The 17244-nt window shown below is 39.9% G+C and overlaps 1 protein-coding gene across 18 annotated transcripts in view; it reads left to right on the forward strand.

Annotated features, from left to right (window-relative positions):
* The window catches only part of RABGAP1 (RAB GTPase activating protein 1), a 190091-nt gene that overhangs the window by 63689 nt on the left and 109158 nt on the right, over positions 1 to 17244 (forward strand). For 13 of the 18 annotated variants that reach the window (XM_008273353.5, XM_089302284.1, XM_089302268.1 and 10 more), the window contains 4 exons: positions 5085 to 5195; positions 5587 to 5653; positions 6669 to 6771; positions 8050 to 8219. In XM_008273353.5, coding sequence (XP_008271575.1) covers positions 5085 to 5195; positions 5587 to 5653; positions 6669 to 6771; positions 8050 to 8219 — 451 coding nt within the window. The remainder of the gene's footprint in view (positions 1 to 5084; positions 5196 to 5586; positions 5654 to 6668; positions 6772 to 8049; positions 8220 to 17244) is intronic. The other 5 variants (XM_070056593.2, XM_070056596.2, XM_070056601.2 and 2 more) reach the window with 1 other exon arrangement.

Below are 17244 nucleotides of genomic sequence, written 5' to 3' on the forward strand. Positions count from 1 at the left end.
CGCCAGTACACCGGGTTCTAGTCCCGGTCGGGGCGCCGGATTCTGTCCTGGTTGCCCCTCTTCCAGGCCAGCTCTCTGCTGTGGCCAGGGAGTGCAGTGGAGGATGGCCCAAGTACTTGGGCCCTACACCCCATGGGAGACCAGGAGAAGCACCTGGCTCCTGCCTTCGGATCAGCGCGGTGCGCCGGCCGCGGCGGCCATTGGAGGGTGAACCAACGGCAAAAGGAAGACCTTTCTCTCTGTCTCTCTCTCATTGTCCACTCTGCCTGTCAAAAAATAAAATAAAAAAAAAAAAAAAAGAAAGAAAAAAGAAAGAAACACGGTTGTCAGGACTGGTGTTGTGGTACAGAGCCTGTAGGGGAAGTGCCAGTTCGAGTCCTCGCTGTTCAGCTTCCTTTCCAGTTCGTCACTAGTGTGCCTGGGAAACCAGTGGAAGATGGCTGGAATGCTCGGGCACCCGCTTCCCACGTGGACAACCAGATGGAGTTTTGAGCTTCTGACTTATGCTGGTACCAGCCCTAGCCCTTGCAGCCACTAAAGGAGTGAACCAGCAGATGGAAGATCTCTCTGTCTCTCTCGTTCTCTCTCCATGTGTCACTCTCTCACCCCCCCATCCCATACTCTGCCTTTCAGATAAGTAATCTCAAAAGGAAACAAAATATTTTCTTTAAGCTGTGTTTTTTTCCTATATTGAAGATGTTTATTTGCTTCCTACCTGTAAATTCCAATTACGAATAAAAAAGATAAAACTTTCCTTGAAGAGAAGCACTGGGATAACTGCTGTCTCTTTTGAGATCGGCATATTCATAAACATCCCTGTTTATCTCTATACCAAGAAGATACTGTTAGAAAAAATACTATTTGCTTTTCACATTTGTTAAAGGCTTTGTTCTCTTTTTGGCTTTGTGATTTAATTGAATGTGTTTTTATTTTTAAAGATTTATTTATCTGTTTGAAAAGTAGAGCATCAGACAGAGGAAGAGACACAGATATATCTTCGATCCACTGGTTCACGCCCCAAATGAACTCAACAGCCAGGGCTGGGCCAGGCCAAAGCCAGGAGCCAAGAACTCCATCCAGGTCTCTCACGTGGGTGGCAAGGGCCCAAATACTTTGGCCATTATGTGCTGCCTATTCAGACTCATTAGAAAGAAGCTGGATTGTAAGTGGTGCAAACAGAACTAGAACTGGCATTCTGTTGCCGCCGCTTAACCCGTTTCACCACAACACTGGCCCTGTATTTTTAGATTATAATACCATGGAGTTAACTTTTTCCTTTTGTTAAAGATTTATTTATTTATTTGAAAGGCCAAGTAACAAAGAGGGAGATGCAGAATCAGAAGTCTTCCATCTGCTGGTTTACTCTGCAAATGGTTGCAACAGCCCAGGCTAGGCCACACCAAAGTCAAGAGCCAGGAGCTTCCTGGGTGCAAGGGCTCAAGCACTTGGGCCATCATTTCCTGTTTTCCCAGATGCATTAGTCAGGAGTTGGATCTGAAGTGGAGCAGCTGGCACTCAAACTAGTGCCCAAATGGGATGCCGGTGCTGCAGGTGGCAGTTTATCCCACTATGCCACCGCACCAATCCCTAAACCATGGAGTTATCTTAATCTGTTGATGAAATCAATGAGAAATATGACTTTGTCATTTTTGAACCTGCCAAATGAAATTCCTTGTATCCAGTAATTCTGTAAGGTGTATAAAAGTTTGTCTACAGAAATAATCATTACAGTGTCCGAAGAATTATAAACAAATGTTCTCCTTTACCCTTTATATGTTAGAAAAATTTAAAAATTAGTCACTCCATTCCATTCAACATTTAATTTCTAAGATATAATGGTATATTTACATGACTTATCACCCAGCCAAGAGATGTATGTACAAATAGTTAAGCACATTACAAGATTTCTTACGGGCCGACACCGTGGCTCACTAGGCTAATCCTCTGCCTGCAGCGCCAGTACTCCAGGTTCTAGTCCCGGTTGGGGCACCGGATTCTGTCCCGGTTGCTCCTCTTCCAGTCCAGCTCTCTGCTGTGGCCCGGGAGTGCAGTGGAGGATGGCCCAAGTGCTTGGGCCCTGCACCCGCATGGGAGACCAGGAAGAAGCACCTGGCTCCTGGCTTCGGATCGGTGCAACACGCTGGCTGTAGTGGCCGTTTGAGGGGTGAACCAACGGAAGGAAGACCTTTCTCTCTGTCTCTCTCTCTCTCTCTCTCTCTCTCTCATTGTCTAACTCTGCCTGTCAAAAAAAAAAAAAAAAAAAAAAAGATTTCTTAGGGTTTTACCATAACATTAATAGCAATGAGAAGACTTAAACTCTTCTTATGCCTGAAAAAGTATAATTTTCACATAATTATAATGAAAAACCTGTTTTTTATTTTAGGCCTTAGGGAGATGCCTTTCCAAGCACTTCTTCTCTCTCTCTCTCTCTCTCTCTCTCTCTTTTTTTTTTTTTTAAGATTTAGTTTGAAAGGCAGAGTTACATAGAGAGAGAGATCATTCTTCCACTGGTTTATTTCCCAAATAGTTGCAACAGCCAGTATTGAGTCAGCTGAAGTCACGAGCCAGGAACTCCATTTGGGTCTCCCCTGTGGGTGGCAGTGGCCCAGGCAGTTGGGCCATCTTTCACTGCCTTCCCAGGTATATTAGCAGGGAGCTCTATCAGAACTAGAGCAGTCAGGACTTGAACCAGCTTCCACATAAGATGCCAGTGTAGCAGGCAGCAGCTTAACCAACTCTGCCACAATGCTAATCCCAAGCACTTTTCTCTTAGGTGATCCCACAAATAATTCCATCATACAGAGTAATTGATAGCATGCTTTTTTTTTTTTTTTTTTTTTTTTTTTTTTTTTTTTGACAGGCAGAGTGGACAGTGAGAGAGAGAGAAACAGAGAGAAAGGTCTTCCTTTGCCGTTGGTTCACCCTCTAGTGGCCACCACGGCAGGCGCGCTGCGGCTGGCGCACCACACTGATCCGATGGCAGGAGCCAGGTGCTTCTCCTGGTCTCCCATGGGGTGCAGGGCCCAAGGACTTGGGCCATCCTCCACTGCACTCCCTGGCCACAACAGAGAGCTGGCCTGGAAGAGGGGCAACCGGGACAGAATCCGGCGCCCTGACCAGGACTAGAACCCCATGTGCTGGCACCGCAAGGCAGAGGATTAGCCTATTGAGCCGCGGCGCCGGCCTGATAGTATGCTTATTTTATAAGTGAGAAAAAACCTAGAGAAATTAAGCCTGGATCTCAATTTCTTAATTTATATAATAGAAATTAAATGCTAAATTCCCTGCTTGGAATCATTCTATGACATAGTTATAGTGCCATTAATATAATCTAGGTCCCTTGACATTCAGTGTGGTGAATTCCATTGATTACACTCTGCTTTCTGTTAATTCATCCCTTCAGATTTGAGGCTCCAGAGACAACTTGGTGTGTCCATGGTTTTACATTGCAGAGAGATGAGAGTATACATTATGACATACAGCATTATACTTCACATCCACAGTACATGGGGAGCAGTATATCTGTTGACAGTTAAAAATTGAGGTCCATTCATCTCCTACAAGGGTAAAAAATCTGTAATTTGGTAGGCGAAAGTTTTCTTAGTTTTCTTTGAACATGATCATTAATTCTAGACTCCTTTGCAAAGATTATTTGATTTTCTAAGCTGTTATCAAATATTCTTGAGTTGGTTATCCTGTCAGTGCAGATCTTCAGGCCAATAGTATTTCTTCAGAGCCACTTTTTAATTTGAGTGGGTACTCTGAGCTTCATCTGACCATTCACAGATGGCTTCAGCACCATTGTGTTAAAAAGCTGTAGGTAAATGAGATCCCAGTACAATTCACATTTGCTGATTGCCAGAGACAAATGTGTAGCCTTTAAGAACAAAGGGGCTAGAGAAAGTGATGTGCAGGAGACTGTCATTATTTTTTTAATAATTACAATGGCAGGGTATAATCAGGTTACCACTGCTTAAGGAATATTAGGCAGTAGCTTATCATTGGCCATATCTTCCTCATCTCCATTTGTTTATTTTAAAGACATCTGTTTGGGGCTAGGGCTGTAGCTGGAGTCCTGGCTTCTCCACTTCTGACCCAGCTCCCTAATAATGTGCCTGTGAAACCAGTGGAGGATGGCCCAAGTGCTTGGACTGCTGCATCCATGTAGGAGACCTGTGTGAAGCTCTTGTCTCCTGGCCTTCGACTAGCCCGGCCCTAGCCAGTGGAGCCTTTTGGAGAATGAACCAATGGAATGAAGATCTGACTCTCTTTTTGCCCCTGTCTCTTCCTCTCTCTAACTCTACCTTTCCAATAAATAAGTCTTAAAGACACCTATCTGAAGCTCAAAGGATCTATGATTAAATATATTCAAACAATTTCAGACAATGATAATTTTTTGGTAAGAAACAGTGACCAAATACAAAGTAAAGAAAATGTTTTTTTAGTCCTGTATGCTGAATGCTTTAAAAATATGTAATTTAATAATCACAGCTAATAAAAAGAGAAAATTAATCCACATTTTAGGGAGCACAGAAGTGGTTTTTCTAAATTTATAAATTATTTGGTGGATTACTTACAGTGACATTGATAGCATTTTAGGAAAGTCACTTTTTTATCTTATTTTTTAAAAACCAGGCAAAGGAAAGAATCAGATTTGAGGGTTTTTTTTTTTTTTTAAGATTTATTTATTTATTTGAAAGTCAGAGTTACACACAGAGAGAAGGAGGCAGAGAGAGAGGTCCTCCATCCGCTAGTTCACTCCCCAGATGGCTGCAACAGCCAGAGCTGTGCCAATCTGAAGCCAGGAGCCAAGAGCTTCTCCTGGGTCTCCCACATGGGTGCCAGTGCCCAAGCACTTGGGCCATCTTCTACTGCTTTCCCAGGCCATAACAGTGAGCTGGACCAGAAGAGGCGCAACCGGGACTTGAACCGGCGCCAGCCCATATGGGATGCAGGTGCTTCAGGCCAGGGCGTTAACTTGCTGCTCCACAGTGCTGGCCCCCAAGGTTTTTGTTTTTTAAAAATGGTCTTAGTATGTGAAAAGCAAATACTTTGCAAAATTAATGAATCATGTTGGTCTGCAGTGCTGTTCCCAAAGATAAGGACAGGCAATGCTTTAAACTGCGCCAAGGAATTGATAAGAAGATTGTCATCTATGTGCAACAAACAACTAACAAAGAACTTGCCATTGAAAGGTAAGCATTTTTAGTAAGTTCAGCTTGAATATAAATTTGGGTTTTTTATTAATCTAGTAGAGTAGGCAGAAACTTTGTTAAAAAAAGAAAATTGAAAGTAACCATTTTCTTAGGGATTTCTTTTGCTTATTGAAATGACTCCATCCTCACTGTGGAATAGTTCAGATTAGTCTTCAGTTAATACACTAACTTAGCTATGAGGTAACATGCAAACAGAGTGTGCTTATTTCAGTTAAAGAAGTGAGGATTATGATTTTGGCCATACTAATTCATAGATAATTTTAGTACATGTCTTTTTCTACCAGTAAGACTTGTTTTTTAAAGTGACCTAATTTTAACATTTTTTTGTCTGCTCTTTTTTTCCAAATTTATGTCAGTTCTTGTTTTGCAGGTGTTTTGGTCTTCTCCTTAGCCCAGGAAAAGATGTACGGAATAGTGATATGCACTTGTTAGATTTGGTAAGGATTTTTTCTTACTGGAGGTTATAGGCTACTCCTTCAGTGAAGGCTGTTTGTCTTCATCTCGTCTGAATCTCGTGTTAAGACATTTATCAAGGTGTTGTTGAAAGCTGTAAAGCAATTTACCAAGATGCAATTTTCTTATTCATGGCTTGATATTTACAAGTCTGACCTTGGATAAGTATCTCAGTCTTGGTTTCTTGACTGTCGATTAGTGTAATAATTCTTGTTTATATATTGAATAACATCGATATGAAAATCATGAAAAGAAGTTATCAGAGAAGTCTTTTCAGAGTGTCACGTGCTTTACGGATGATAGGAGGTGTTTGGATTATTGCTATTATGTGTGTAAGTTTTTAGATATTTAAGGTTCATTTCTTTATTTGAAAGGCAGAGTGACAGAGGACAAGACAGAGAGCAATCTTCCATCTGCTGGTTCACTCCCCAAATGCATGCAGCAGTCAGGGCTGGGCTAGACTAAAGCCAGGAGCCCAAAACTCAGTCTGGGGCTCCCACAAGGCTGGCAGGAACCCAGGTACTTAGTCCATGATCACTACCTTGCAGACCATTAATGTGAAGCTGGATCAGAATGTGGAGTAGCTGGGACTTGAACTGGCACTCCAATATAGTGTGTCATCCTCCCAAGTTGTACCCTGAGTGAATGTACCACAGCATTTCCCCTGGAAACCTTGATTTTTCATTTAACGCAAAACTTAATTATTCATTTAACAGAAGAATTCAACGTAAAATTTAGGTAGTGAATTTCCTTAGAGTTTGTGTAATTTGATAGGATGTACAAGCATTTACTTTGTATTTAACTTTTCAGGAACATATATATAAATAGTTGGAACATCTGTAATCTTGTAATTATTCACATGCTTTCTTATCTTCAAAAATAAAAATTTCACCCTCTTTCATATTTCATATTTTTGCGACTCCTGCTTTTTTAACAAGTGATATATAACTGTTGTTCACTCACTTTGGCATTAAGACTTATTTTTACTCTTTTCTTTAGGAGTCTATGGGCAAAAGCTCAGATGGAAAGTCCTATGTTATTACTGGGAGCTGGAATCCAAAATCCCCGCATTTTCAAGCTGTAAACGAAGAAACTCCTAAAGGTGATATAGGTTGCTCATGTGAACAGAAATTTTATTTTTATTCATTTATATTTTAATAATTTTATTTTCTGTTCTGTTTTGTTTTGTTTTGTTTTGTTTTCAAAAGGCAGAGAGAGACAAAGAGATCTTCCGTTCACTGATTCACTCCCCAAATGACCATAACACCCAGGGCTGGGCCAGGCTGGAACCAGGAGCCTGGAACTCCCATCAGGGCCTCCCACATGGATGGCAGGGGCCCAGGCACTTGGACTGTCATCTGCTACTTTCCCAGAAACATTAGCAGGAAGCTGGATTGAAAGCGGATTAGCCAGTACTCAAACTGGCACTCCCAATATGGGATGCTGGAGTGGCAAGCAGCAAGTTAACTTGCTGTACCAGCCCCTGAACAGGAATTTAGTCTTAAGAAGATCCAAACCTTAGGACCATTCCTTGACTAGCATCGGGTGTTTTCTTAAATCTGAAGAAAGCAAAGAATTTGACTAGTTCTTGAGTTTATTATTAAATTTGTCATATAAACAAAGTATTATTTGGTATACTATTTCCTCCATCTCCTAATTTTTTCCTTTTCTTCCTTTTCTTTCTGTTTATGTATGTGTGTATATATTATGAACTAGATCTTATTTTTTAGAGCTACTCCATGTACATAAGATTAAAAATTCAAAGGATTTATAGGGAAAAGAGTCTGCCACATTCCCCCCAAGCTCCTCCCCAAAGGGAATCGCTGTTAACAATTTCTTATGTAGCTTTCAGATATTCTATTTGTAGACTATTTTTTTAAGACCCTCTTCTTGAATGATGTTTAATGGTTGCATAATATTCCATCCTGAAAATGCAATGGTTTTTGTTGTTGAGTGCCTCTGTTGAACATTTATTTTCCCTCACAGTTTTTTTGTTACTTATAACCCTGTAGATAGAAAGATATAAACAGTTCAAAACTATAAGATACTATTATTAACCAAGTTTAAAAGTTGAGAATTCCCATTGTTGGCAAGGGAGGCTTAAAAACACATATACTATTTTTGCAAAACAATCTTGACAGTATGTTTATTAAAGTATATGTTATTGTCATTTACCAATTCCACTTCTAGTGTCTATCCAGGAATTCTGAACAGAAAAAAATTGTTTTAAAAATAGTAATTTTTTTCTGTTTCTTTTTAAATTAATTGATGATTTATCCTAAAATATCTTAAATGTGTAATAAAAGTAATCACTTTTATGTTAATTGTATGAGCAAATATATTTCCACATTTTTTATTTGCTTCTTCCTCCTCTCTCTAGATAAAGTGCTATTTATGACCACAGCTGTTGATTTGGTAATAACAGAAGTACAGGAACCTGTTCGATTTCTCTTAGAGACAAAAGTTCGAGTTTGCTCACCCAATGAAAGATTATTCTGGCCCTTCAGCAAACGTAGTACTACTGAAAACTTCTTTCTGAAACTAAAGCAGGTACTATACTTTTCTGTACATAAAGATGGGGGAATAAGGAAGGAAAAATCACCTCTGAGAGTGGTTTATCATTAAGCTATCAATTAACTTTTTAAACCATCTTGTGTATGTATATTTCAGTATATTAAAAGGAAAATTATCTTTTTATATTTACCCACTTATTTCTAATTCTTATTGCTCTTTATTTCTGAATATCTAGATTCCCGTTTAAACTCATTTGCCTTCTGTCTGTAGAACTTCTTTTAGCATTTCTTTTAAGGCAGATCTGCTAAAGACATATTCTCCTGGCTGCCTTTGTGTGAAAATGTCTGTATTTTAATTTCCTTCCAGTAGGTTATTTTCAGGGTACAGGATTTCGGGTTGACTGTATTTTCTCAAGCACTTTAAAGGTGTCCTCTCATAGACTTCTTCTTTCTTTTGTTGTTTTTGTTGTTCTTCCTTATGTAGCGTGTCATTTTTCTGTGCCTGCTTTTAAGGTTATTTCTTATGTATATATTTATTTAAGAGAAAGAGAGAAAGCAGTTATCTGCTGGTTCACTCCCCAAATGCCTGCAACAAGGGCTGGACTAAACAGAAGCCTGGGAGTCAGGAGCTCAATCCAGATCTCCCACAGAGGTGGCACCTGCTGCCTCCCAGGGTCTGCAATAGCAAGAACCTGGAATCAGATGGAGAACCAGGATTTGAACCCAAGTACCCCAGTATAGGATGTGGGCATCTTACCTTTAAGTTAGGCCAAATGCTTCCCCCAGATTTTTTCTTTAATCCTTGGTTTTCTTTATCTGATGCATCTACGTGTATATTTTCCATTTATCCTGTTGGGATTCTTAAATTTTTAAATTTATGTTTATTCTTTTTTAATCAAATTATTTGGCTCATTATTTTTTCAACTTTCTTTCCTGCCCATGTCTTTTTGTATAGGATTCCAGTTATACTTTTTTTTTTTTTTTTTTTAAGATTTATGTATTTGAAAGGCAGAGTAACAGAAAAGAGGAAGAAGAGAAACTGGTTCACTCTCCCACATGGCTGCACAGTCAGCATTGGGCAAGACTGAAGCCAGGAGCTGGGAACTTCATCTGGGTCTGCCACATGAGTACAGGAGCCCAGGGATTTGGATCATCTTACACTGCTTTCTCAGACACATTAGGGAGCTGGACAGAAAGTGAAGCAGCTGGGACTTGAACTGGCTTCCATATGGGATGCTGGCATCATAGGCAGTGGTTTAACCTACTGCACCACAAACCTGACCCAATTACACATATTTTGACCTTTGTTAGTATCCCACAAATCTGAGGTTCTACCAGTTGTGGTTTTTTGTGTGTGTGTGTGTTTTTTCAGATGACACTTTCTGTTAACTTATCATGAAGTTCAGTGACCCTTTCTTGGTCATATCGAATATGCTTTTACACACATTCACTGAATTTTTTTAAAAAACTTTTTGGGGGTTCCAGCATTGTGGCAGAGTAAAGCCATCACTTGTGCTGCTGGCATCCCTTGTGGGAGCCAGTTCGTGTCCCAGCTGTTCCATCTCCAATCCAGCTCCTTGCTAATGGCCTGGGAAATGTCTTAGAAGATGGCCCAAGTGTTTAGGCCCCTGCCACCCAAATGGGCAACCTAGAAGAAGATCCTGGCTTAGGCCTGGCTCAGCTCTAGCTGTTGTGGTCATCTTGGGAGTGAACCAGTGGGTGGTTCTTATCTCTCCCTCTCCCCCTGTAACTCTGATTTTTAAATAAATAAATCTTTAAAAAATACTGTTTTTGTTTCTAGAATATACATACAGTTTTTAAAGTTCATTTTCCCCTGAGATTTTCTATTTGTTCTTTTATGGGCAGGTTTACTTTTACATCCTTGAGTACCATCACAGTATAGCTACATTAGAAATCTTTAACTGTGAATTCTTACTGGTGATGAGTCACATTTTTCTATTTCTCTATTATTTCCCCAACCCCACCCAAGTCTAACAGTAATTTGGTTAAAGTAAAACTTCGTCTGTATTTCCTGTAGTGGACAGCTGTTGAAATACCTCTTCTGTTCTTTTCGCTTTTCTTAGACCCCAGTTGTCCCACCGCTTGCTGCCCTGTTTTTTCATGACCTAAATTGCTAATCTAAGTCCTCCTCTTAGATTAGATCCTCAGCAGCATTTGATACAGGTTGTCATTCCCTTCTGCTTAAATACTCCATCCCCATCACTGAGCTTTCAAGGTATTTCACATTTAATGTGTCCAAGAGTCTCATCTCATTCCCTTGCCAAAGTGCTTTCCCTTACCTCCTTGAACTATCTCAGTTCTGCTGGTTGCCTAGATTAAGAATTTTGTTCATTTATTTGTCATATTCCATATCAGTCTGATAGGAAATCCTAGTTACTTTTTTCTTTTCTTTTTAAGATTTTCTTATTTATTTGAAAGGCAGAGTTACGGAGAGGGAGGTCTTGCATCTGCTGGTTCACTTCCCAAATGACCACAACGGCTGGGTAAGGGCCAGGCCAAAGTCAGGAGCCTAGAACTTCATCCTGGTCTCCCACATGACTGGCAGAGGCCCAACTTGGGCCATTTTCCCACTGCTTTCTTAGGCACATTAGTAGGGAGCAGGGTTGGAAGTGGAGCAGTCAGGATTTGAACCGGGCTCAAGCACTGGCCCCAGTCCTGTTTACCTTTGAATCATCTGCAAATTGTGATTGCTTCTCACCACCTAGATTATGATAACACTCCTCTAAAGCATCATTTTTCACCTGGATTATTGCAGTAGCCTCTTTACTCTCTCACTGTTTTTGCCATTTCCTTCTTCTCATCTGTGTCAGCATAGCAGGTTAAGGTCAGATCACATCATTTTTCTGGTTTCAACTCCCTATAATTTTGTTCTCTTCATTAAAAACCAAAGTTCATATGGTAGCTTACCACACCCTGCCTGATCTGCTGCTTACTATTTCATAATGTAATATCTCCCTTATTCTCTTCTTGGTTGCACACTCTGCTGTAACCACACTCTTAAGGACTTTGCTGTTACTGGTTCTTTGTACCTGGAATACTCATTTTTCTCCTACATCCCACTTGTAGTACTCAATCTCATTCAGCCAGCTCTTCACCCACTTCTAAGTCTTTGCTCTGATTTGCTTTTCAACATTTTATCCTGATTGTTCTATTTAATTTCTATTTAATATTGTAATATTAACTATGTACATTATTACTACAATATTAGATATTAAATCAGGGATTGGTAATGCAAATTCCTTGTACTCCCCCAGATGATACATAAATTTTTTAACCAGGCTTTTATCTTTTGGTAATACATTATGTACCATGTAATAGACTTACTTTTTTTTTAATAAAATTTTATTTTATTTATTTGAAAGAGTTAAAGAGAGAGGTCTTGCATCTGCTGGTTCACTCCCCAAATAGCTGCAATGACAGGACCTGAACCGATGCAAATCCAGGAGCTGGGAGCTTTTTCAGGGTCTCCCACGTGGGTGCTGCTGCTTTCCCAGGTACATTAGCAGGGGGCTGGATGGGAAGTGGAGCAGCTGAGACTCAAAGTGGTGCCCATATGGGATACCGGCACTGCAGGCCAGGATTTTAACACACTGCCGCAGCACAAGCCCCTATACTTATTTTTATATTATTTATTATCTGTTTTCTGTATTTTAAACCTCTGCTAAGGCAAGATTCCTAGTCTATTTTGTTCACTGATTTAAAAACACTTAGAATATAGTGGTTCTCAACAACTATTTTTTTGATTAGTTACATGCAACTTTAATTTTCAGTTAAACAAAACTATAATGTATATAAATTTATGGAATACACTTTTCCAGTGCAATACAAACTTTTATTGCTGTGTATCTGTGTTAGCCCAGGTGGGTGTGTTCTCATAAGAGTCAGAAAATAAATCAGATCCCCCAGCACTGTTCTGCCAGTTTTTCAGTGTGGCAGGAATAGAGAGTTAGCATGGAGTCATCATTTAGAACTTAGATTTGGAGTCAGAGTATATGGATCTCTCTCTTTTTTTTTTTTTTTTTTTTCTTTTTTTTTTTTTTTTGACAGGCAGAGTGGACAGTGAGAGAGAGAGACAGAGAGAAAGGTCTTCCTTTGCCGTTGGTTTACCCTCCAGTGGCCGCCGCGGCTGGTGTGCTGTAGCCGGCACACCACGCTGATCCGAAGTCAGGAGCCAGGTGCTTCTCCTGGTCTCCCATGGGGTGCAGGGCCCAAGCACTTGGGCCATCCTCCACTGCACTCCCTGGCCACAGCAGAGAGCTGGCCTGGAAGAGGGGCAACCAGGACAGAATCCGGCACCCGGACCGGGACTAGAACCCGGTTTGCCGGCGCCGCAAGGCGGAGGATTAGCCTAGTGAGCCGCGGCGCCGGCCACAGAGTATATGGATCTTGCCAGTGACTAGTTTGTGACTTTGAGCAAGTTCTTTCAACTTAAGTCTCAATTTAGTCCACTTTGCAGCAATAATAGAATCTCTGTCATAGTGCTATTGTGACACTAAATAGGAAACTATATAGCATGGTGGGAATAGTTGTCAGATGTAAAGTACGTTCTGTTATTTCTGAGAGGGAACTATGGAACTTCTGCTGAAGAAAACTGATTCATGAAACCAGAAGAACACTGACGGTTAGAGACATTAATTTGAAAATTTAAGGAGATCAGTTCTTAAAAATTTGTATAGTAAGGGATGATAAATAGAAATTAATTGTATTAAAATTTTTATGAAAAACAGATTCTCTGAGTTGTTTGTTTTAATCTTATTTTTATGAATATAAATAAAATTCTCCTGATACTGCCTTTTCCTTTACATCTAATATTGGATTCAAAGACTGCCTCGGTTTATGGGAATATTACTTTTTGGGTTGAATCTAGAATAATATATCTCTTCATGGAAATAATTATATTCTTGACTTTTAAGTACTCTAATATAGTTTGTTATTCTTGCCCATTTTACTTAATTTTCATTAGTTGGCTGAATATGACTTGGCATGGTGAATTATGCAAAAACATACCTGAAACACATATTAACAGACCAGACAACTTTGTTAGAATTCCAAAGGAAACTCTGAACTGAATTGTTAGTATTTTCTTAGTAAAAGCAGAAGTGTCTATGTGGAAGCTGGGAGGAAAGTAGGAAATCTCTCATAGTAATCTTTGATTTTTCTCCTTATGTGTGTGGTGGTGGTGGGCAGGGGATTAAGAAATGGGAAAGTAGAGGTGGAGTGTGAAAAATTAGAACTTTTTATTGTCTGAGAGCACTTAGAACGCTGTTCATTTTACCTCTTATAATTTAACAAAATCTTCCCCTTTTGAAAATTTGTGAGAGGGAGGAGGAGGAGGAGAAGGAAGGGTTGGAGTGTGGGTGGAGAGTTGGTGAGGGGAAGTGTCACTGTGTTCCTGACTCTGTATCTATGAAATATCTGAAACTTGGATAACTTAAATAAATTTTTTTAAAATTCATGGCATTAAAAAGTAATAATAGCTATGATTAATTGAAATCCTACTGTGATCATTATTTTGTTAGCCACTTTTCTTCTAAATTTTATGTAATTTTCACAGTGGTCCAATGAGGATAAGTAGTAGTAGTATCTTATGCTTGAAGAAACTGAAATCCTAACATTTAAAATAGTGAGTGGATCTTAAGGGAGAGTGTGTGAACAAGATCTAAGGCTTTTAGCAGTCTTACCCAGGGCTCTTTCCATAGAAACATGCTGCTTTTGTCTTTCTTTCTAAAAAAAAAATATTTTTAGAATTTACTTAAATTAAGCCTAATAAAAATTTTAACCCTTTTTTAGTTTTCATCAGACCAAAAAGGAGCCAGAGCAGATTTTAAAAATAAACAACATGTAGCACTTCTGGTTTTTGTTGTTAGCATGGGAAAACAGTTATAGAAATGTATTTTTTAAATAAGTGCCTAAAATTGATTCATTTTCCTTGTTCTAAAATTATCTGATGACTCAGTAACTTTATTTTAGTCTGGAAGCCTTCCCATCTGTGGGATTGTTACATTAGGACGGCATCATATTAGAGAAGAAACTTTAAAATGAGTAGGAAAAAAATGACTCTTTTCTTAGATTTAAATTTTCAGATATCATTTACTGGAAGGAAATGGTCTAAAGACTAGATTTTCAGCAACACTTTGAAGTGAACAAAAGACAAACTAAGAATTGTTAGGGCTATAGAGTTAATAGAATTTGTACTGCCAAAGGAAATCACTAGTTTGTATATTATTCTCATTTGCTCTGTGTGTGTATTTATATGCACATATGGACTACTATACCTCTCCAAATAGGAATATCAAAATGCTTTCTGCCCAAGGTGCCAGCGCCATGGCTCACTTGGTTAATCCTCCGCCTGTGGTGCCAGCATCCCATATGGGTGCCGGGTTCTGGTGCCGGTTGCTCCTCTTCCAGTCCAGCTTTCTGCTGTGGCCTGGGAAGGCAGTGGAGGATGGCCCAAGTGCTTGGGCCCTGCACCCGCATGGGAGACCAGGAAGAAGCACCTGGCTCCTGGCTTCGGATCGGCCTAGCGCCAGCCGTGGCGGTCATTTGGGGAAGGAACCAACGGAAGAAAGACTTTTCTCTCTGTCTCTCTCTCTCTCACTGTCTATAACTCTACTTGTCAAATAAAAAAAATGCTTTCTGCCCAAGAGCAGCGGGTGCCTATCATCTTTTTTCACTATTTCTTTTTTTAACTAATTATTTTTAATTACTTGAATGGCAGGGAGAGACAAACAGGTATTTGGTTCACTCCCCAAATACCTGCAAATACCGTTACTAAGCCAGGCTGAAGCCAGGAGCTGGGAACTCAATCCAGGTCTCCTGTGTGGGTGGCAGGTCAAACTAACTTGAGACATCATCTGCTACCTCCTGAATGTGCATTAGAAAGAAGCTGGAATTGGACTTGGAGCTGGGACTCAGCTCCCGTTTGATATGTCATGTTGGTATCCCCCACAGTGTCAGACTGTGAGAAGCACCCACCCCATGTGCCACTGCTTCTGATGGGAAATGTGATTATTTCTCTTTGCATTTAGCAAATCTGTAGGGCTATACTTGGGCAACTTCTAAAAGCATCCTTTGTGTATCCTTTGGAGAATACATACATCTAGTTAATGCCTTTTGCATTTTAACTAGGCAGTTAATCACACATTGGTGTCATGATTTTCTGGTTGAGGTGTGACAGCAAAAACAGCTTAAATTTCTTTTTCTATCATCACAATTTCGCAGGTAGTAGGTTTGGTTTTACCTTAGACCCTGACGTTCTGGCTTATAGCTTATTTTCTTTCTTTATTAAGTTAAGAACTTCCACCTTTTCACTTAAAGGAAGCACTTTACAGCTTCTCTTTGGCCTGAATTGCCACCATCAGTATTCCAATGCTTTAAAGCAGTTAAAGAGTAAAGACATACTACTTGTACACAAACACCGTGATTCTGTGTTAGTGGAGGATATAGTGGCTGTGATAGCTGTTGAGTGACTAACAGGCTGGTAGTGTCAGTGTGGGTGCTCTGAACTAGGGGAGAAGATTTCTATCCTGTCAGGACAGAGCTGGATTTGGAGAGGTGATTTTTTCAGACTATTCAGAATGGTATATGATTTAAAACTTGTGTATTTTTTATTTCTGAGATCTTCTGTTTAATATTTTTGGACCACGTTGATGGTGGGTAGCTGACATTGTGTAAAATGAAATTGCAGACTAGGAAAAACAACAGTACCCCACTCCTCAAAAATTTCTTAACGTTTTTAGTACCTACTGATGATCCTTGCCTGAGTCAGTTGAGTTCATTCACATATTTTCAGTAGGGTTTTCTTCCTTTTTTTTACATTTATATATTGTACTTTTATACATTGAATATTTTAACTATAGTTACAGTAATACATTTAATTTATTAGCTTTATCTTCAGGAATTTTTTAAAAATCAGTTAATAAAACTATCGAATGAAATTTGAGATATTTTGGAACTTGTTTTTGACCTTTGAATATGTTCCAGTCAGAATATAACTATTACTACTGTTTAAAATTTAGTTACATAGGAGGCTGACATTGTGGTATAGCAGGTAAAACCACTGCCTGCCATGCCAGCATCCCATATGGGCACTAATCTGTGCCCTGGCTGTTCAGTTCCAACCCAGCTCCCTGCTAATGTCCTGGGAAAAGCATCAGAGTATGGCCCAAGAGTTTAGGTCCCTGCCACCCACGTGGAAAACCCAAATGAAGCTCCTGGGTCCTGCCTTCAGCCTGTCCCAGCCTTGGCCATTATGGCTTTCTGAGAAGTGCACCAGCAGCTGAAAGATCTCTCTCTGTCTCTCTGTGTCTCCCTTTCTCTTTCTATCTCTGACTTTCAAACTAATAAATAAATCTTAAGAAAGAAAGAAGTGACATGTAATAATTCTTTTTCATTGTGCTTCTAATACCATTTGACGTATCTTAGGTTCATTTATTTGCATTTTCTTTCCATTGGGGATATGTAGTATTTTTCCCCTTCTAATTTATTTTTTGACTGTATGAAATATATGATACAAAGTAAAAGTTTGTATAAAATGTATACTCAAGTCTTATTTCCATCTGTATCTCCTTACCCCATCCATGTAAGAAACAGTTATTGGGCCGGCGCCGTGGCTCAATAGGCTAATCCTCTACCTTGCAGCGCCGGCACACTGGGTTCTAGTCGCGGACCGGGCGCCAGATTCTGTCCCGGTTGCCCCTCTTCCAGGCCAGCTCTCTGCTGTGGCCCGGGAGTGCAGTGGAGGATGGCCCAAGTGTTTGGGCCCTGCACCCCATGGGGGACCAGGAGAAGCACCTGGCTCCTGCCTTCAGAGCAGCGCGGTGAACCAACGGCAAAGGAAGACCTTTCTCTCTGTCTGTCTCTCTCACTGTCCACTCTGTCTGTCAAATAATAATAATAAAAGAAAGAAACAGTAATTGGTGGTTTCTGGTTTATCTTTCCACTTTTCTTTTTGTACAGATAGTAAGCTATCCCTATGTATTTCTTTCCCCCCTTTAAAAATAGCACTTACCATCCTATATATACTATTCTGTACCTTACTT

This window comes from Oryctolagus cuniculus, chromosome 1 (genome assembly GCF_051225735.1).
Source record: "Oryctolagus cuniculus isolate XC-2025 breed Fujian yellow rabbit chromosome 1, ASM5122573v1, whole genome shotgun sequence".
Lineage (NCBI taxonomy): Eukaryota > Metazoa > Chordata > Mammalia > Lagomorpha > Leporidae > Oryctolagus > Oryctolagus cuniculus.